We start from the raw sequence: 22,173 nt of genomic DNA on the forward strand, positions 1-22,173 counted from the left end.
ATATATATTCTTAAACTGTATGCATAAATCTAAGAACATTATTATATTTACTATATATTTGAGCAAAAATCTAAGAAAATTACAGACATTTTTTATTAAATCCAGAACAATGGGATACAAAAATATATTTTTTATTATTGATATTCTTGAAGATTTTTTCAAGATATTCAAAAATTTACCAAAAAAAAAAGATATATTCTTTTAAAATATAAATATAAAAGATATATTTTCTGAAAAGTCAAATTTTCTTGCAAAAAAACTGTAGGCATTAGGTCTATTTGTGTTTCTGAACAATGCCACTAAAGAAAAAAGAGGGCTTCTCATGAGAGCCAAAGAGCAAGCACAGGCCTCTCTAAGGTTCTCTGTTTTTAATTTGAAGCTTTCTGTTCTTTTCTCCCTCCACAAATCTGAAAGAACTATACCACGGTAAATTAAGATATATGGATAGAACTGCCTCTCTCCTCGTAGGAGATTTATCTCTGTGTTTAATTGCCCTTGGACTAATCATGGGTCTGTTCATTCTCTGGGTGCTGTGGAGGGTCAGGACCCAAAAAAGATATATACTTTATTCTAAACGTCCCCTCTAAACAACTCTGAAGAACCTGTGAGAGTCTGCAAAAAAAAAAAGAGATATAAATGTTATAGATTAATTTACTGAACTGTGGTAACAATCCAAGCAGTCTTATGAAATGTTATTTTTTTTTATTATTATTACTATTTTTTTTAAATACTCAACAAGGCAAGCATGCACCAAATAAGTCATACTAATCGGTCATCAGCTTGACCAATATTCTAAGTTTTCAATTCAATCAGTTATAATTTTTATTTTTTAATTTCTGGTCTATCGATAGATGGCATAATTTTATGCCAGAACCCAACAACAGTATTCAAAGGTAAAGTAAATTATTTAGAGCCCAAAACATATATACAAATTATTAAATGTTTGCATAAATAAATAGCATAAATAACAACAATGGCAACAGTAATATTATTTGCTAATTAATATAATTTTTTATTTGTTGTGGTCATTTAATTATGATTGTGTCAACAAGCAGAAGTTCTTGAGGGGGGAAAATGTGTTATTAGAGACTTTAACATAAAATAATCTTTATGTATCTGTCAACCTGTAATGTAAAATATAGCATAAAAATTATATTTTTTATTTTTAAGTTTGTGGTAGTAATACATGCAAAAGAGATCATGCAAAAACTCAGTCTGAATGTAAACAACTCAACATTCAGTAAAAGAAAACAGGGAGTAATCTGACAAATACAACGAAAATGTAGCAAAGTTAATGCAAAGACAACATCTCTCTAATCAAGGACAAACTGTTTTTAATTCAACTACTGACAAAGGCCAATCCAAGCAACACGACATAAGAAGGTAGTCAACGTGAGTTTTCACGATGCATGTTGGGACTTGACAACAAAACCCAAACACAGATGTTATCAAAGCAACCCCACACAAAAATATAATAAACAATATGGAGCAACGTAGACAAAAGGGACTAATTTACTTTAATGAGAGCACGGCTGTTGTAGAAAAAGATCATGTAATGTGGCAAAAAGGGCTAGAATTAGAAAATAGCAGATAAGGAAGAAAAGAAGCATCTCCAAACTCTGTAGATAAGAAATACCTTTGTTAAATATAGTATTAACTGTCTGGTTCATCTAAAGCGTCCATTTTTGCAAAACGAAACCATGACAAGAGAAACAAACTTTCCCCCTCCACTACCGGAAAGAAAATCATCACGCAAATATCCGGAATTTCCACTTACCTATTCGATGAAGCCGCTCAAACAACTCAAAATCCTTCCAAATTAGGATTTATGACTCGTGACGAAGGTCTACTTCAAATCGTGTATTATAGAGACTTTCCGTGGTGAGGTTTTAGGAGATTTTCTCCTGCTTTCGAGGACGTTTTCTACGGTTTCTTTCGTTTTTTTCTTTTCTAGTTGTGCCTCTATGTGAGGGAACGTTCCACTCGTGCGCGTAACGCGATAAGCCCGGATTCAGTCTTCCAATCACAGCTGCGCGCTGCTGAAGTCCTCCAATCACGGCAGCGCGGCCGAACGCGAGCGTTCTAGTCGCAGATCCGCGCGGTGAAGAACAAGCAGGAGAGACGCGCTGGAGAGGGAGAGGATGGATGGATGGATGGGAGGGGGTCATCCAAAAACGAGAGCCGCGGGTGCCATCTGGTGTCAATATGAGGAAGAATATAGTAGTAGTTTAACTTTTAAGTTTGTATTGAAGGCTACCCTGCAAGCGATTAATAAATATATAAATACACATAAAATAGGTGTCCGTTTTTATATATTAGTAAACATACATTTACGTGTGTGGATAAGAATGAAAGAGGAGGTAAGAGTGAACGACTTATCACTCTGAATTTTAATACCATCTACAGGTCAGTATTGGTGTTGTAGGAACTGTCTGGGTGATTATTGGCAGAATGTACATGTGGTATGAATTTAGAGAAACTGAAAATTTTAAAGAATACACTTCCATACAAAAGTTTGGAGTCGGTACGTTTTTTTTTTAATGTTCTTTTTTTATGTTTTTTTTATGTTCTTTCCCAGGCTGCATTTATTTGATAAAATACAGTAACCATACAGTTTTAATGTATTTTAAAATTTAAAAGTGTCACGTGATCATTCATATTATTATCAATGTTGAGGGGTAATTTGTAAAAGCCTTTATTTTTGATCAATTTAATCCATCTTTTTGTAAAGTATTAATTTCTTTAAAAATGTTTTACTGAAATATTACTGAATTCTCAGCATTCAAATTCAAATGTGGAAGTTATATTAAATAATTTAATGATTAACACCCTAAATAGTTTATCCAATAAATCAAATGCAGTAATATCAGAGGTCTTTGTTTCTTGTGTGACTGAACACTGGTGAGCTGTATGGCTTCAGAAGACTTGAAATAATTATCTTTATGGCGCTTTTTGTATGTCCCCACTGTCCCCACTCACTTATATTGTATGGAAAACAGCAGCCAGAACATTTTGCTAAACATCTTTTTTTTCTGTTCCATGGAAGAAAGTAAGTCATAGTGGTTTAGAACAAAAGAGTAACCAACAAGTCACACTGACACTTCTGTTTATTTGGTTAAAAGTAATAATGTTTTATTCACATTAACAATAGTACATTGGGTTTGTATTTCAATGTGTGCTGTGGTGTATTGCAGTGGATGTGGTACGTATATTTTATAATTTCTCTCAGGGTTAGTTTTTTACATCAGTCATTCAGGCAATTCATTATTCAGCAATAATTTAGGATAAACAAAGCAGGCAAAAGAGAAAAAAAAAAGAGAAACATAAAATGAAAAAGAAAATGACAAACTGAGCACTATGCACTATGTGTCAGTGGCTGAAAGTTACATGAAACAAAAAGACATATGCACATCAAACACAGGAGCTTTGTGTGTTCACTTACAGGCTAGTTTAGAACTCTAACTCACATTCCAGTCGCTACACTACTCCTCTCTGCCTTTTGCACCCTCACTTTACATCGCCTCCAGGTTTCCTTGTTGACTGTTGCCTCAACTTCTCTCCAGTAACATTGGTTTGCATTTACCCCTGGATGTTAAGGATCTGTGCAGACAGGAGCCTTCCGGTTTCCTTGTTGATTGTTGCCTCAACTTCTCTCCAGTAACATCAGGTGGCATTTACCCCTGGATGTTAAGGATCTGTGCAGACAGGCCGTGGTGCCAGTTTTTCAGCCTTATACATTTAAGGCCTGGCCTTATCAAATATGTCAATGCCCTTATGAAAAAGAAGTGTGCTTAATTGTACTGAATGTGCACTTAGTGTACTACAAATCTTAAAAGTATCATTTTAAAACACAGTACTTAAAAAAACTGAGACAACGTGGATTACCTTGATTTTCTAAGAGCCTCCTCATCTGGATCTTGCACTGTGATAAATAGAAGTCAGTTGTTACAGGCCTAGTCTCCAAAAATAAAGTGCAAACCGATTTTTATAACACAGTCACTGTCATCTTATGTCAGCACGTCTAAAACATGTCAGCCTTTTCAACTTAAACCAATTTCCATTTCACACAGTGGTGTGATAAAGAAAGGCTGTACTCACGATACTCCGTTCCTGTGATATGAGCAAGGATGCGGAAGGACTTGGACTGCAGGTTGGCAGCACGAAGGGTCCACTCTGACATCTCCATCTCCTTGTCAGGTTTGATCACAGCCTGGTAGACTGGAGAAGCACTGTCCACAAGAGGGTCTTTAATAGGAAGTGAGCTACTCTCCAGCAGAGAGAAAGGGAAAAAAGATTATCAGTTGTTGATCTGTGTTCTCTGAATTTGGGTGCATCAAGTTAAGTTTCCAAAAATCATATAATAAAAGGACAATATTTGTTGAAGTTTTTTCTGAATTAATAAACTGTTTTACATATTTGTGAAGATGTGCATAATTTTAATACTGTTCCATTGTAGTGAAAGGTCTGTGATGGAGGAAATGACTAAGAATGAGTTAGGATTTGAGAGGAATAAAACTGAGTTCCTATATTAGGTGAATGTAAAGTAAGATGTTAGAGGTTATGTAATTCTCCCCTGGCAAATATACTCAGAACATTCATATTTTTCTTTATAGATCTCCATTTACTTACATATTTCCAACAGTATAACATGGTAATTGAAAAATTACCAAAAAATCCAATTCAGTGTCAATGCAATCAGCTTTTAACAGAGAATATAATATGAGAGACGAGTCAATGCAGCTGTGATGGATCTAAATAGACTGTGGCTACTTACGCCAAGGGAGATCCAGTGGAGTCATCACCGCTGTCAATCACATGATGAACCAGGATGGGAGGGAGCAAGTCAGAGCCGTGTCACATGGAAGGATGGAAAATGTAGTGGGGGTGAGGCGAGGATGAGTGATGAGAAATGGGTGATTGGTTGTTGATGGAGTGACATAATTGCAAGCAGAAGAGGGAGGAAAGCACAGATGAGGTTGAAACACATGACCTTGTGGAAGCCTGAAATCAGCCCAGGCTAGATGACCGATAATGAGATTTTACTGTTATAAACACTGCAAACTGAATAGAATTGCATTGTAAACAAAAAGATTAAACTGCAAATAAAAAGATGCAAAATGAGCGGAAATACCGTACTTTTCCTAACATCTCATAACAAATTGCAAGAATATGCTTTCTTATTTTTAATAGAGTGCTGCAGGGATGACTTATTTTTATAGGCCTAAATCCGAAAATGAGTTAGCATTTTAGTTTTCCACGTTCCGTCAGCCTTAATTCAATGTTTTGTTTCGTTTTTTAATAAAGACAAACGTTGTCAGAAGCTTAATGGTGGTAATGCTGAACTTGTGGTGTAGTTTGTTTATAGCCTCCATTTAGTTGTTTACTTCTAGCGATTGTTTTTAGGCTCCAAAAATCATAGAAGTTGTGTTAATTTGTAAAGATTATCACGATGAACAAAATGTGTAAGAATCATGAACTTCTGTTGGTCACAGAGCTTATTTTCTGCAATAATCCAAAAGCCAATGGAAAAATCCTATTTTTGTTGAGGGAACCAGGTTAATACTAACTTAAGAGTTGGCCAATAAAAAAATATGTCATCCCTGTGCTCTTGATTGCAACATACAGTGGTCCTAAAAATTATGTAGAAACTTAAATGAAAAGTTCACTCAAAAATTTAAATACTCTCATCTTCTGTTATTCTCTCATATTATTCAGATTGAGTGGGGTGTTGAACCATGACGACCAGATTGTTGAGTTAGTGAGGTGAAAGAATTGGATCCATCCAATTTATGAAAATATTGCTCAGAGGTGCGTTTCTCAAAAGCAACGTCTAAGCAGACTGTAGAAATCACTGACACCAATAATCATTACAATCTACTTAGGTTCACATTGCTTTTGGGAAATACATCCCAGACCCTTTTTTGTACTGGATCAATCAATTCATTAAAAGAATGAAACTCAAAAGAACAATTTGTTACCGAATTGAACATTGCTATACGTGCAAAATTATCGCTTGACTTCATAAGATGTGGCTCTGAGTTACTGAACCACTTTTAATTATAGGCTGCTACTTTTTCCTGTTTTCCAAGATCTCATTCACTTTTATTGTGTTATAAAGAGTGGTATGGAGGCTTGTGTCTGCCAAAGGAACCATTTTTAAATTTGCGACTTTCCAACTCAAAATTATTTTTTTCCTTTAGAATTGTGAGATATGAATTCATAATTGCAAGATATAAACTCAAAATTCTGAGAAAAAAGTCTGAATTGCGAGATGCACACTAGAATTCTGAGTTAGAGTAAGCAAATAATAACAGAATTTATGAGTGAACTATTCCTTTAGATATACATCACTGCATTAAATATTGAAATATAATACTGTTTCTAATGCAATGACAGTCATGTAGTGTGGCTTAAATGTCTGTTTTGTGGCCACTGTATCACTTATCTCAGCTCTCACAAGCATCAGTGTAGTAAAAAGTAAAGTGCTGGACAGGAATGGAAGACCTACCTCATCTCGTTTCCTCTGGCTTGGGCCTGACCAGCAATGGCATCCATAATGGCATCCTGAGAATACATACTAATAGGAGTGTTGTACTGGGCATGGATGATAGTAGCCTTCCCACCAGGACCCTTGACCTCAATAGGCTTGTGAGTGGACAAAGCTGAGTCCTTCAGTGCGATGGGATTGAAGCTTGGAACATACTCTTGGCTGTGAGTTCAGGTGTGGGAGTGTCAGGGGAGCGATAGTGTAGAGGTGGGTGGGTAATGGTGAAGAGCCAGAAATATGAGTGAAAACAGAGAGATAGATACGATTTGACAGTGAGAACAATTTGATTTAGACTTGACTTACCTAATGCATCTGTATCATTAAACAGCAATGAGTTTTGCATTACTAGTTTGGATGTTTCTGAAGTTAAATGGTCTACACCAGCCGTTAGTTTTACATTCTAATAAAATCCCATGTCTGAAAACACAATGTCCTGTATAACAAATGCATCTGGGCTTTCAATCCTAATGTAAAAATGCACATGGCATGCAATAGTTCCCATTATGATACTCCAAAAAACATGCAAAGACGCATTGACCAATAAAACTATAACCAAAACTCAACAACAGATTTATCTAGTTTAAACACTACACTCAAAAGCATTTAACATTTCATCATGTCTGAAATGTCAAATTGTTCAAAACATATTTTGAACATTCGGGAATTGAAAATGTAAGCATGCAAACCACAACCACAGTACTGCATGTGGCCATGCTTCAGAGCACACAGATTCACGCGCAGTTCTGGAGATTTTATATTCAAAACTGTTACTGACTTGGCAGCTGTGTTGGCAATGACCTGAGACGACATAGAGGAGTATAGACAGAAAAAAGATAAACAAAAGAGGCAGTGTTAGCCTTGATTTGGCAGTGTGCGGAATGATAATGGATCCATGTCCATGTAAATAAGCAAGAAAAAAACAACAATAACATGGAATGCAAATGTTTCACTTTGTCTGAAGAACTTGCACCTGAAATATGAATATATTTTAACTGTTAAAGGACAGTTCACCCAAAAACTACAATTATTTTTATTTCCACTTTCATTTCATTTAACCTGTATGACTTTGATTCTTTTGTAGAAAACAAAAGAAGATACAGTGAAAACTGTCTTAGTGTCTCAGCTTTTCAGCATTCTACAAAATATCTTCTTTTGTGTTCTTCAAACGAAAGAAAGTAGTACAGATTTGAAATGACCTGTGAGCGAGTAAATGATCAGAGGCATTAAATAACAGTTTAAATATATTTAGGATTTCTTGTTATCTGTTGTGCCATGATGTGGCGATGGTTATTACTGGTCACATTTCTCATAAGAATGACATTCTGGTTTGTTCCTAGAACAGACTCATTGACTGAAACAGGATTGTGGCTGCAGCGGGACACACAGAGAACACTGGAGCTAAAAAAACACTCATCCTCTCATTGAATCAAACAACCAATCCAGTCGTGTTATTGTTAACTAGAACTAAAACTATCAAAAAATAGTTTTTGTTAATTGAAATAAAGCTGAAATTACATAAAATATAAATATTAAATGAATAATATAGAAATATTGCCTTGGCAGCTAACAGAAATTATTTAAAAAAACTAAGAACTAAAATTACTAAAACAAAAAATTGAAATAAAACTAAAACTAAATAAAAATATATTAAAAGCAGCTGTGAGCTGCAAATAGAGGATGGAATATGTGATGGCATCATTGCGGTAGGACTTCATTTGGGATATACTGTTACAAGAGCTGTGACATTCTGAGCAGGTTAAAAGAGCCAACTAGTGCACATTTGCACCCATGTTCAGTTACGACTCAACGCTTGGGGCCTGTGGGAATTTCCTCACATGTTTTTGGACAGAGAAGATACACTGTTGTGACAACTAACAGAATGGTTTAGGAAGAGGTCTTATGAAGCTAGTAAATGATGACAACAAAAAGGGGAAAGCATCATCGTTTACATGTTAGCATCATTTATAAGCCATTATAGAAACTTGGCAATCCTCATCTAATTGCAGGAGATGTAGCTCTTACACAACTAAAATAACTAGTATGTTGTCATTTGGAAGGAGCTTACATTCATAGATACAGATACGACTTGGCCAGGCCCTGCTCGTATTGCAGGACGGGGGTCAGGTGAGCCTTATGGTTATGGACCACTGGTACCCCTTCTGCCAAGCACATTCCCAGCTGATCCGTTGCATGTGAGAGTGGAATGTGCAGAGGTAATGACAGAATGTTCTGAGTATTCTTTGGCACAGTTTTGTTAAAGGTACTGCAGGGGATACAGGTGAGGCTAACCAATGCCTCCATGGCCCGTTTTAGTGAACTAGCTTGTTAAAGCAAATTTGGTGGACTTGCTCATTAAGATACAGATTTGTGGGTTAGGCATCACATTACCTACCCGAGGAATGACAGGCAATTTAGACTGTCTTGTTGAATGACCATCTCCCTTAAAGTTTCTGCTGAATACAGGCCAATGGGAGAATTATACTGTCCCCTCTGGTTTGGGGTGGTTTTTGCCCCTTGCCCGAATGGCAAATAAGTAAGGACAGGGCTTTTAGCAGGAGAATGAATTACAGGTTGGAGATTCTCCTGAGGTTTCTCCTCAGTGTTTGGAATTAGAGATTTTTTGGAAGGTTTTTTGGCCAAGAGGATGCCATATTTTTTGACAGGTTTCTCTTCATCTTCTCCTTCCTCAGTGTCCGTGGTTTCCTTAGTGTAAAATAAACCATTATCAGATCGACAAATGAACCATTAGCCAAAATGGCAAGGCATAGAAGAAAAAGATGGTTAGGAAAGAGGCAAATGAGGCATGAAGAAGCACTCAAGATCATCAAACAGAATTCATCTGGCAACAACAATGCAAATGAGAACTGGACAAGCAGGAAACTAATGAGGATTTCAAATGATGTGCTTATTGTTGCTTGACCAACAAATGCCTATAGAGGGAGTTAAGTGTCAACTTTACAGAGAATGCTTGTTTTCACAATCCCTCCTCTTTTTTCCCTCTCTCTACGATATGGGCTTGGAAACTCCCATGACAGATTAAGAGGATTATAAAGAAATGGCTCGCCTATTACGAAAAAATTATCATTTAGTTTTCTTCAACATATTTGTCCCCTCCATACAGTCCAGTTATATTTTTTACCACACTGATAAAATATCAAAATATGACATAAACCAATCTGTTTAACGTATATATAGGGAACATTTCAGATGAACAGAACACGACTTTACCTTCTGGTGAGGGATAACTGGCATGGGTGAGTCCATTCTTGGAGTGGCTGTGGGTACAGGAGCGGGACGTCTCGACCTGGGACCAGTACAGAATTCAAAGTAAAGGTCAATCATGCAAAGACATTAGGCTTTTGTTTGTCATGAGCCAACTTCTCCCTTCTTTAATTATTAATATGGTTAATTATTAGTTGTAAACATTAATGCTTTATTACAGTGATTTAAATGCACTTTAAACACAAATTCTAGAACATTTTATGAGAAAGTGCACTTTTAACTGACAGTAGCACAACATAAACACCAATATATAGTTCAACTCCAGTAAAAACTATCTTGTCTTTTAACTGAATTGATACCATTTCCATTACCAGTGGTTAAATAAAAATGTAAGTAAGTTATATATCAAGATCTGGCCCTAAGGTCTGAGACCGCTATTACAAATACTTCTATATTTAGTTTTTATCTTTTAATCTGCTTCTAATCTAATAAAATATACATATAAAACAAATTATTACAAATTATATTTGCAATAATTGAAATAATAATTGAATTGGCACAATAATTGAAAAAATTTGTACTGAATTATACTGAAGTTCTTGAACTGGCCATAAATTCCTGATCAATGTTCCATGTTCAACGTGATTTGAGAATGATCTAACTAGTCTGATCCAATGGAAGCAAGACCATCTGAACATCTGTACAAAAGAGTTCACATGTCCAATTACACAAATTTAATTAATTCGTTAGTGGCAAAATACTGCATAATTTTAACTATTATTTTAAAACAAAAGTCTTTAATTTATTTAAAAATAAAGAGAAAAATTATATATCCATGCACTATTATTCAAAAGTTTGGGGTGAGTAAGATATAAACAGCAAGGATGCATTAAATTGATCGAAAGTGACAGTAAAGACAGTTTCATTGTTACATAAGATTTCTATTTTAAATAAATACTGTTCTTTTTTTAAACTTTCTATTCAACTAAGAATCATGAAAAAATTTATGCTTCCACAAAAATATTAAGTAGCTCAATTGTTTTCAACATTGATAATAATAAGAAATGTTTATTGAGCCCCAAATCAGCATATTAGAATGACTTCTGACCAGCCCCCTGAGGGCACTGAGGAGAAATGTGCACCGTATAATGAGGTGTGAACCGCTTCTCCCCGATTAAGGGAACCGGTCTCTTGAGCAATCAACAATCCATATGCGATCCCCACGATCTAAATCGCAAGGACTGCAAACATGGACAAACTCCTCAAAGTGTGCTCAGCGGGAGTGGAGCGTTCGCAGCGGGGGCAAGATGCATACAGTCAGCCGCCTCAAGAGCTGGTTGTGCGTACTTCACCCCTAAACAAACAACACAACGATTGTGTGTATCCGCACCCGTAATATTTAGCGAGGGCAGAGAAGAACAAATGGTATAAATTGCTGCCAGTTTCTTTTTTTTTTTTTGCTCGCCATATATTGTTGCGATTGTGCACTGGCACTGACAAACAACAGATATTCAGACTGACACACACAGAGCGCTTGCTGAAGACACAGAAGCTAGCTGTATGTTTCGGATGTGCTTTCAAGCTTCCTGGTCTCTACGTCACCCCGCCCGTGATATCTCGCCATTCCATTGGCCTGATTTCACACATGCTTCAGGACACAGTCACGCAAAGGTGTTCCCAAAGCGTTTCTGACGCAACGTCTTGTTCCCTGAAGGGGAAACCTCTTTCAAAAACATAAAAATCTTACCGACCCCAAACTTTGTTTGAATGTTGCGGCACATACATCTCTCAAAGACACAGTTCTCATTAATGAATCTCATCATTTGACCTTTTCCCTGTGGCCAGGACCTGAAATCATGTCACGTTTCAATTTTCTAGCCAATTTTCTTAGGTGATTTTCAATTTTCTGGACAATAAAATCTTAAACAACAAGATGAAGCATTAATTGAGTGAGTAGCTTGTAAAATGCTAACAGCATTGCTGTATAGGCAGTAACACTGGGGGGCTCCTCACAAGCCTCTAGGCATGAGAAATTTCTTGGAATCCATCAAGTGAAGTCCAGGGAAAGCACACAGCTGAAAATACATGTGTACCCTGTCACTCCTCCTGAGATGCTTTTGATTGGAGAGGAGCATGGAAAGGTGGAGCAAAATTACATAAATCGTCAATGATAAATCTGTTGTATCTACCAAATCAAATGAAACGCAGCCAGTATCTATATTTATCATATAGTATACAATAATACGAATATCCACATGTATAGGAGAACATCTTCCACCTTCCTCCAACAAATAAAAGTGGTTGCTGTCAATAAATAAGGAGAATCAGCTAAGCTTCTGAAAATTACCCCCAAGTGAAAGACAGAGACAGAGGAGGAGTAGCTTATAAAAGTGAACGCTAGAGCCAGCATTAAGAAATGTTTCAGGGTAGCTGAGGTATCTTTGTGAGTAACACTTCCTCATTTTGCTGTAGTGCAGGCAGCCACATGAAAGGACTTATTCTTCTTTCGGATAGAGGCTTTGGGGTGTCCGTACTAAATTAATAGACTATATTAAAAAGGTATATAAAAAAGCCTTCTGAATGTAAATTCCCCTCCCCCCTAAACATCAATGTCTTTAATTTATGCATGCTGCAACCTGAAGGACTACATGATACCTAGGTGATTTATTACAGACACTTTTTTTTATTAAATTGTCCTCCTGGTATATTTGTATGCTAACCGTCTCTCGTAGTATGTGTCAGCTCAACTGTGACTGCTTATATCTCTCATGAACGAGCTGTTTAATTGCAGACAACTTTGATTGTTTGCCAGAGTTGTCTGCTGCCAAAGTAAATGAGATGCAATGCTGATGCCCTCTAAGAAAACCCATTCACTAACAAACATAATGGGAAATCATTGGATGGCAAGACTAAGATGGAGTGTAGTTTGGAGGAAATAAAGTAAGTAAAAAGCATTCAGAAACATAAAAAGCATCAAAAGGTTAAGCTGGTGTTGAGGTTTACCTCTGCATGGTGAGGCTGAGTTTAGTGATGGCTGCCTTTATCTTGTTTTGGGCCTCCAGATGGGTCATGCCCTCAGTGCTGACCCCATCGATTGCTGTAATTATGTCACCCTGACTGAGGTTTCCGCTTGCTGCCTTGCTGCCTGGTGTGATCTGTGGAAAGACACCAGACATTCATTAAATAATTACAAATGACACCACAGATTGAATTCTATATACAAAAAAAAAAAAAAAATCCAATGGAAAATCATCATGGCTACAGAAACCGTTTGTTTGTTTGTTTATTGATAATTACCGTACTATCGAATTCATTTTCACACACTATGCTTGCAACAGTACACACATTTGCATGATACATCAAATTTAATGAATAACTTGTCACTGTCAAGTGCAGCAGATGATTCTGAGCAGATGTGTTCTTGCTAAACACAAACAATGTTCTCCTCTTTACAAAAATGCTTAAACCAAAGTTACTGCTTTTAGGACCTTGAAAATGAACATCCTTAAACAACAAGAAGGGGCACTCATGGAGTGACCTCCCAGTAAGAGCTCTTGTAAAACAACAGCAGCATTGATGCATAGGTTGAAACACTGGAGGGCTTTTCACATAGACATAAGGCAAAACATAAATGATGTTCTCTTCTTTAGTGAGATCTCTTTTAAAATATGGGCTGACAGAATCCATTTGAAGCTTAGTTCTTTTGTATATGCAGACATACATCTGAATAAATGTCTTCAATTATTCAGTTAGAATGAAGTGATTGGAATGACAGTAGGACATAGGCCATAGAAGTGATGTGTGCTAAACATTTATTAAAGAAGCGATTTTGTCTACCTTGAATGAGTTGCTGAAAGTAATCAGATGTAGACATATTGACAATTTTGAACAAATTAAGGGGCTGTTCATCGAAAATGCTCTATTGCATTTTAAATAGCAAGATGGGTTGCAATGGAGTGAAAAAGAATGCAAGTTTTAAAAACAGTGTTTATGCGTGTCTCAAAAACACGCCGATCTTGTTTGCTAGCTATGCTACCAATCTTTCCTCTAAACAGTTCTAAACAAAGTCAAAGCAGACTTAACATCTTCACATCTTTGAGAAACACACTGTAGTGGTGTTTTGATTCTGAAAAATCTGTGCTTTTGAATGAATCATTTGAGTGAATGATTCAATGACTCACTCATAATGTTTAATTCTAAAATGAATCAGTGTTTTGAATGAATCAGATGAATAAATGATTCAAAAATCTACTCAGGATGTTTTGTTCCTGAATGAATCGGTATTTTGAATGAATCAGATGTATAAAAGATTCAATGACTCACTCATAAAGACCAGATATAAAGATAAAGTCATTTGTGGTCACCTACTGCTGTAACATGCAGGATGAATCAGTGAAAAATCCTCACCACTAATACACCGACTGACAGTCTGTCAGAGGTGATATACAAGCGGAGTAATATAAAATTAGAAAAGTCACAGTGTTGTTTACTGTTTATCAGCACTATTGAATAGCTGATCTGCCAATCAGCCTTAAGAACTGGGATTAATAGTATATTGTGGCGAGTATCCCGAGTCCAGATCAGCGTCGCCCTGGAAACGCCGCTGCCACACTGATCACAGAAGTACAACGCCTGTGCGTGATGAGTGGCGCACCTGGAGCTCGTTCCCGCTGGCCATAAAAGCCAGGAGAAGAGACACCAGCGGGGAGGCACCCCGGAGCTCCAGGTGACATTAATGCTTGTTTCTCCTTATTCACAGACTCCGATGGCACCCCAGGAGAGGGATCTGCACCACGGCACTTCACCCCACGAGCACCACGTTGAGACGGGCACCGAGCACCATTCCTCCGAGCACGTGTGATCAGTGTGTGGGCAATAAATCACCCTCCGGGGCTCTTTCTATCAGTACCGAGTCTGTGTTCTCATTCACCCCGCGACAATATGTATAAAAAAGGAAAAACATTTAGTGCAGTGTAAAAAACAAAGACTGATTTGAAAAAGCTCAGAAACCAAGGGAATGGAGATTGAAATCCCATCTCAGTCAGTGGCTATACTTTCAGGCAGCTCATTAAAATGTTAAAAATAAAGGTTGTTGTTAACGCACACTGCCTCTCAATTTGACCCTGTATTCTGGGGCCCTGTCAGCAACCCTTCTGTCCCACCTGCTGCTATTGCTCAACATACACACAAATACATGCTCCTGAAAGAGCTCTCCTTCATGTCATTTTCTGCTTGTAAATTCCCAAGTGCCAAACAAATTATAACTTCTGAAGGTGAATTAAGAGCACCCAATCATGTGGTTTACCTGAAAATAACTGGAATCCATAATGAGCAATGGTTTAGGAATTAGAACAAGTATGGGACGTAATTTTGCTCTAAACTCCAAATTAGCAAGGAAATTAGAATAATTTATATAATTAGAATTTATAGAATAAAGAATATAATTTTTCTAAAACACAAAATACACTGGAAAAGATTCATAGTCACTTGGCGATCAGATAGAGGCATCTTTTTTATGCTTGTACAGTGAATAACTGCTTACATTTCCCTGACTTTACTATTCAGACATATTTCTTCTTGGCTATTTTGTAATTAAACCTCATTGCATGCATCAGGGTCCTACAAACTAGATTAGAAACATCATCATCATCGCCTTTCTCCTGTTAACATTTCACTTAAGCCAACAGACTGCTACTTGACCAACGCCAAGAAAAGATGTTTTGGAATTCACCATTTCATCACATTGGTTTTGGGCTGACATTATTCAGATATTAGACAACATACCACTTTTCCCAGAATATTACCATAAGATTATTTTATTTTATTTACAAACATTAATTATTATTATTTTTAATTCCATGTTTTTGAACAGTACTTGAGTTTTATATTACAAAATATTAATTTTGGAAATGTAGGGTACTACTGAAACTACTTTTATTGAATTACACACACACACACACACACACACACACACACACACACACAAAGTCCTTAAAATGTCATTTAGATCTTCAAAGAACTTACTGCACATTACATTAATCTATCCTTTATAGATGTTAAAGGATCATTTTTAATATCCTTAATAGATTCAAATAAACATATTTTTTTCAAACCAAATCATAGCATTTATTATTACTTTAAATGGCTAATATATATATATTTTTTTTAAATGTGAATTGTAACTGTATTCGTCATTGTAAAGAGATGTTTCTTCACAACAACTACAGCATTGAGATGTAATGCAAAAACAATGCCTTTTAATTATGTTATACCATTGTTGACAAACTGGTGATCATGCGAGTGTCAAACAACATCTTGTGTTTCCCAGAGGCTTGCAAAATAAATAAATAAATAAATAAAATCAAACACCTGAACAGGTTGCTTTGCACAGTTTGTCTATCAAAGTTACTTTAGTAAGAAAATGGCAACCGTTTCATGATAACTGTTTCAGTCAATTTCAAAAGCTGAGGAAAGTTTACTTAAAATATTAAGTGTGAAAACTTCTAGTTTAGTGAAACTTGAGTAACACAGTAGCCACACCACTTTAGCTTATTTCTCAGGATGTTTTACACCCCTGGTCTACTGAAGTGAGATGCACTCACAGCAAGAATCACTGTTCAAGCACAGGTTCATTTTGTCTGCTATAATTCTTCCCTTGTTTTTAAGTTAAATTAAATGAAAGCAGTGTCTTAAGTATGAATAATGAGTGAAATTAAGAGGAAGCTATGACATTACAAGACAAATCATGTATCTTATCTTCTGCCACCTTAAACTAAATACACTTTTGTTTCATTTATAAATTAATGTAATATAATTCCTATTCAACTGTAGAATAAAATGTCAAGAGGGATAACAGGCACACAACTAATACAAAAATACAGCTGTTCATTTAATTTAAGCTGTTAAGCTGCCAATCTCAATACAACAGATGCTGTCAATGACCTGCTAAGATCCATATGAAAACATTTGATACATTGTGACTGTTTATTTCAATCTAGTCCAGAAGGCAACTGTCTTAACTTGAAGAGTTGATGAGCTCCATCCATCCTCTCCCATTAGTTCCTAAAAATCCTAACATTTATCTGAAATACAGATATGGTGTTCCAACATGCCTTTCAAGTTATAGATGAAAGCATCGGTTTTATCTTGTCGAGTGATAGTAGAATCTGCCAGTAGAACCTCAGTGAGGAAACAGGGGCCTGGTACTGTTGGCAATGTGATTTATGAGCCAGTCCTTGGTAAATGCCAGCTTTAATTGTTTTTTGTCACCTCCTGCACTGTTCTGACTAAAAACAAAGGTTGGGATGATGATCTGGACTATCTGTGGAACCTGTGGGTATTTGCAAGGCTCAGAGGGCGGCTGATAGTATATTAATTTCGATGTTGCTAAGCTCCAGCATACCTACATATATATGCATAATAAAGCCTGGCGCTGTCCACCTTTGCGTTACAAAGGTCTTGACCTCAGCTTAATGAAGCCTGACATCCTTCTGCACTGAACAGTTAGAGTCAATGACCTTGAAGAGCTTGCAAAGCAGTTGCAAAGCAGTGGAATTGAACAGACTTATTATGAGGTCTATGAATTTGCAATACACAGGAGACACAATGTGGAAATTAAAATACAACAGAATGAAGAAAAAAAGATTTGGGTACATCACTAAGCACATAGAGTCTTAAGGATTAATCTGCGGTGAAATTATTTAATATAATACATCACAAATGACTCCACAGACTGTCTTTGTCATGGACTTTATAAAGTGCTTTACAGAATATAATATTGGCACTCTGCAGAGCTGGACTTCCATATCATGCGCAACAATATATAATGACGGAAATTATCTCTGAGAGGACATTAGGGCCAGTGCTTTCTGCTATTGGCAATGTCGCTCCACAAAGCCGTTTGGCGCTTACAAAGCCACTGACAAAATCTCCCAATTTTAAATGCATCATTATCAAGTTGACTGTGTGGACGGTCTTATCAGAATTTATGCTGTGAGCCTGTTACTGCAATTACTGTTCCTCATTTATGCTCTTTGCATTTTTTATGCAATACTTTGGTTGACAAAAAGATGAAAAACAAGAATGATTTAAATGCAAATCTTTCCAATTCTGTTTAAGTTCAGACAAAAGTGAAGTATATAATGAACATTTTTAAGTGAAAGGTTGAACTGTGTCCTCAGGACAATCTTTTCATAGGTGTCAGTCAGGGCAGGTTCCCATGCTTTAAAATGCTGTAATTTATTGATTACAATTTTTGTTGGCTTGCTTTTGTATGTTATTTCTTTTTTCATTTGTCATAGTAATTTTATTGTTTAATTTTAACAACAACAACAACAACAACAAAAATGACTAGAAATCATTTAACAATAAACCTATCATGAGAAATAATCACTGGAGTAAAAAATGTGACAACTAGCCCCAGCCTCCCATATATTTTCAACTGTGGAAGTGTTTTAAAGGGAATTAACTAACAGCTTCAGGAATAGTCTTTCTTCCTGTGACTCTCTCCAAGCAATATTTAAATTCACAATGACCTCATGTGTCTATTGTCTCTGTGCTCTTCACATTTATGGCACCCACGTGTATTTCTGCAGGTCTGACCATTAGCGCTAATCTAAAATCAGTGGCCATAAGTCAGGCATTGCACCCACGGGCCAAAAGTGGTCGTCAGTTGCTATCATTAGCTACAACAGAGCTTTTTATTTAGGGTTGCAAAGGAAGCAAAGTAGTTAAATAGCTAAGAGACAGTGATTTATTTGTATTACATTTTCTATTATTATTCATTTTTATTAAAAAGCAGCATAAAATGTTTCATTAGGAAATAAGGCAGCTCCCTACCAACCCACAAACCACAAAAGCAACCCACACACATATTAACAACCTCATATTGTTCTGTCACTCACTTAGCAATTTTCTTCATATTATTGTTGTAATTTTCCTATGTCTGTAACACTGGGGCCAGGACATCTTAATTAAAGTTGGATCATAGCTTGCATGAAAAACGAAACGATTGTCTGTGATTTGATATTTCAAAAGGTTGCATCTCAGGTCTAAATCCATTTGTCAACATCTACTGTAAATGACACTTCCGTCCAGCATGAGCTGTTTGATGGTTCCATTATTGACACTAATATCACATATCCTGCTGTATTTTTCTCATGTAATAATTTACTGAATCAAAGTATTAAATTAGATCATCCACTCCTTCTTTGTCCTCAATGAATGTGACAAATGTCACAACATCATGTCGCTACTTTACAAACACTACAGAAAATCAGCAAGTATTACGAAAACAGTAAAAGCAATTACTAGGCTTCTATGTGCAAGACAGCAGCTCTTTCAGCCTTGGGACCCGGATTAAGATTTGGTACAGATTGTCTATGTGCTTTAGGATATAGGCTGATCTTTTATTACAGAGTGTGACGATTTGATTGTGAAATGCATAAATCGCTCTGGCTGTTACATATGCATCAGTCATCTGAGACCTGATCTGAACACATATAGCCTATTGTCCACATTTCAATCTACCTCCATATTCAGTGACAGCTGGGTCGGAAAAGACTATAAAATCCAGATGGACGCCTGATTTGACACTAATTACAGCATCAAAGCGTGTGCCACCAGCAATGTTGATTAGAAAAGTAATGGAAATCCAAACAATCGAGATAAGTTTTCCTGGTATGATGGTCCTGTCTGTAATTGCTTCCAGACAAACAGCCAATATGAGGAGACCTACCACAGCCTTGACAAACAGAGGTAATGACTTTCCCCTTATTGAAGTGAAAGACAATCAAATGTCAAGAAAGGTGTCAGCTATGAAACAAACAACCTGGGCTGAACTGCCTTTGACTGATGATACAGCGGCAGTGATTTCTTGTCACAGCAGAGATAAAATCACCTCACCCTCTGTTAGGACAAATATAATCTCTCTGAGCCTATGGATAAGGCATGTCCTCTTCCTTGAATCGATAGGCTAAGACAATGAAGATTTTAGATGCCATGGGATGAGCACACTTGATGTACAGAAAGAAGACTGTACGTTATGTGACAAGGTGCATTGTATTAACAATTCGATTCCCAAAGGCATAAGTGGTGCTAGTTTGTCAATAGCATGACTTATTGATCTTATTGATCTGTTCGGCAGGGTAAGACAATGCCTTCGCTCCAACAATCATGTTACAGGAGATGATAGATGGGAAACCGCTTACCATCAAGAAATGAATTCTAAGAAAGCTGAAAACTAAAATGAGAACCAACATCAATGAGCAGCAAGAATTTGAGCATCTTTCAACGAAACATGACGTCAACATCTGTTTAGCATAAATGACAGTCAGGACAGAGAGACTTCAAAAACTAATGTTTTTTACACTTAAAAGGATAGTTTACTCCAAAATAAGAATTCTGTCATCGTTTACTCACCCTCATGTCGTTCCAAACCTATATGACCTTTTTTCTTCCCCAGAACTCATAAGCAGATATTTTGGAAAACAGGTACAATGAAAGTCAATGGGGTCTAAAATAACACTGAGATATTTTTTTCAAATTATCTTCTTTCGTGTTCCACAAAAGGAAGAAAATCCTACAAGTTTGAAGCAATATGAGGGTGAGTAAAAAAAAAACTATCCCTTAAAATACTTTTTTCTTCAAGGACTGTACATGACAAAAATTAAAGTCTCTATTTTCCATTTAATTTTATAGATTGAATCAGTCAGTGTCATTAATGAACAGGCACGGTGTTCATTTTTTCACTTTGGGTGAATTAGCACGGTGAATGTGATTTAACTAGACAAGTAGCATACATCCAGGCTTCTCGCCTTTCACATTCAACTTCACATGCACAGATTCATTTTCCTAAAGCTTGCATCATCTGTTGCTATTCATAGAGTTTTCCACTGTAAATGCACCACAACACCTCTCTCAAGCCAAAGGACCAAAGCTGGTTAGAGAATTTCTGCTTTGGCTTGGACGATAAACAATACAACAACAGCTGCAATACGATGTTACATAATGCCAACATACCGTGTGACTCAAAGCTTTAATTGATTTTCATTGTTAAAGCAAAGTAAAAAAAATGTCAAAACAATCTCTGATATGAGGTTTCTTTCTTTCTTTCTTTTTTAATCAAAGCAGGCATTTGTTTAAATAGAGAATTATGGGTTTGTTTCTTCTACAAGGCAGAGCTGTTGTCTCACCCGGGAGATGGTCAGGGGCATGTTGAAGTCTTTGCCTCCCTGCAGCCTGAAGCCCCAAGGTGCAGGTCCAGACAGGGTTACTGTGTAATTGCTCATTTTGAAGAGAGTTTAAAGTGAAAAGCTTCTTCACAGATCAGTAAAGTCCTCTTTTTCCTTTCAGTTCTTCTCCCTGTAGTCGGGATGACCAAACACCCGGGTACGGGCAGGCACCGAGGAGCCTCTGAAACACACCAACAACGGACAGGAAATGCAATAGATTGAAACAATATGTATTAACTTATGCCCTCCGTCACTATACAACTATCACACAGGACCTGAGTTCACATATCAGCACAACTCAAAAACATACCACAGAAGGATCCAAAAAAAAAAAAAAAAAGTTAAATCCCACCCATTTATACTGACAAAATAGTCAAAAAAGTCTTAAAAGCAGAAGGAGGAAAGTTCTTGCCTGCTCGGATGGCCTGGACAGACAGCCTAAGAATAGACCCCTTCTGCAGAAAGTGATAACACTCAAGCCCCGGGGGCCCTTATATGGTGTGTAAGGGGACACCCTCGGATACCAAGCCCCCATGATTCACATGGCGAATATAGCCTCTTCTTAGGGTAACACATTTTTCCACTCTGCTCGTGTGGGCGTCCACTCATGGCACCATGGATATTGAGCTAGTGGGAAGCGACTAATAAACAAGGAGCCATTAGTGCTAAGTCTGACGTAATGTCATTTTGCTGCTCTTTCACAGTGCAAATCCAAATTGTAAGATTTGATTGAGGTGGTGGGACTGATTACAACTGTCATCAAGGGCCTCATCTCTTCTTTCTAATTTCACAATGGAGGTTTAGATGCTGGGTTTCACAAATCCTGAGTGAACTAAGGAGTTTCATAATATCTGGTGCAAGCTATCCATTAGCATTCCTGTTCAATTCAGCAGCAATTGCTCGGCTGGCGCAGGACTTCCCAGAACTTATATCATGGACAGGGCACTCAGTTCTGCTGCAAGGCTGTTTTGAGCCAATCACGTAAGCTGTAAATGGCATGTGACTAATGACTGTAGAGCTATAGAAAAACGACAGCGCTGATTGGCTGATGACACCACACTCTCAAAATAGTAATTATTCTGAGCTGTGACATCAAAGGCAGCAGACAGAGAATTCACTGGACACTTTTGAGAGCTCCCAAAAATGTACACTGATAAAATATCTACAATAATG

The 22,173-nt window shown here is 36.9% G+C and overlaps 1 protein-coding gene and 1 pseudogene across 1 annotated transcript; both read right to left on the bottom strand.

Moving 5' to 3' along the window:
* The window catches only part of LOC107700130 (bone morphogenetic protein receptor type-1A-like), a 41,153-nt pseudogene extending 39,035 nt beyond the window's left edge, over positions 1 to 2,118 (bottom strand).
* A 1,711-nt stretch (positions 2,119 to 3,829) lies between these two features.
* On the bottom strand, positions 3,830 to 21,400 carry LOC107700132 (LIM domain-binding protein 3-like). The gene is made up of 9 exons (XM_016501668.1): positions 21,311 to 21,400; positions 20,962 to 21,181; positions 12,773 to 12,924; positions 9,776 to 9,851; positions 7,323 to 7,345; positions 6,509 to 6,709; positions 4,775 to 4,804; positions 4,099 to 4,262; positions 3,830 to 3,922 (listed from the first exon to the last, which is right to left on the bottom strand). Exons 2-9 carry the CDS (start codon positions 21,055 to 21,057, stop codon positions 3,882 to 3,884), a joined length of 783 nt encoding a protein of 260 aa, XP_016357154.1. The 5' UTR covers positions 21,058 to 21,181; positions 21,311 to 21,400; the 3' UTR covers positions 3,830 to 3,881.
* Between the last annotated feature and the right edge of the window lie 773 nt (positions 21,401 to 22,173).

Source organism: Sinocyclocheilus anshuiensis, unplaced genomic scaffold (assembly GCF_001515605.1).
Source record: "Sinocyclocheilus anshuiensis isolate Anshui unplaced genomic scaffold, SAMN03320099.WGS_v1.1 scaffold1135, whole genome shotgun sequence".
NCBI classification, from domain to species: domain Eukaryota; kingdom Metazoa; phylum Chordata; class Actinopteri; order Cypriniformes; family Cyprinidae; genus Sinocyclocheilus; species Sinocyclocheilus anshuiensis.

Coding starts and splice junctions, on each gene's coding strand:
- LOC107700132 (XM_016501668.1), bottom strand. CDS start 21,057: ATGAGCAATTACACAGTAACCCTGTCTGGACCTGCACCTTGGGGCTTC. Junction 7,346..9,775: donor CAGTTATCCCTCACCAGAAG/GTAAAGTCGTGT, acceptor ATGTCGTCTCAG/GTCATTGCCAACACAGCTGC. Junction 3,923..4,098: donor TATCACAGGAACGGAGTATC/GTGAGTACAGCC, acceptor TATTTATCACAG/TGCAAGATCCAGATGAGGAG.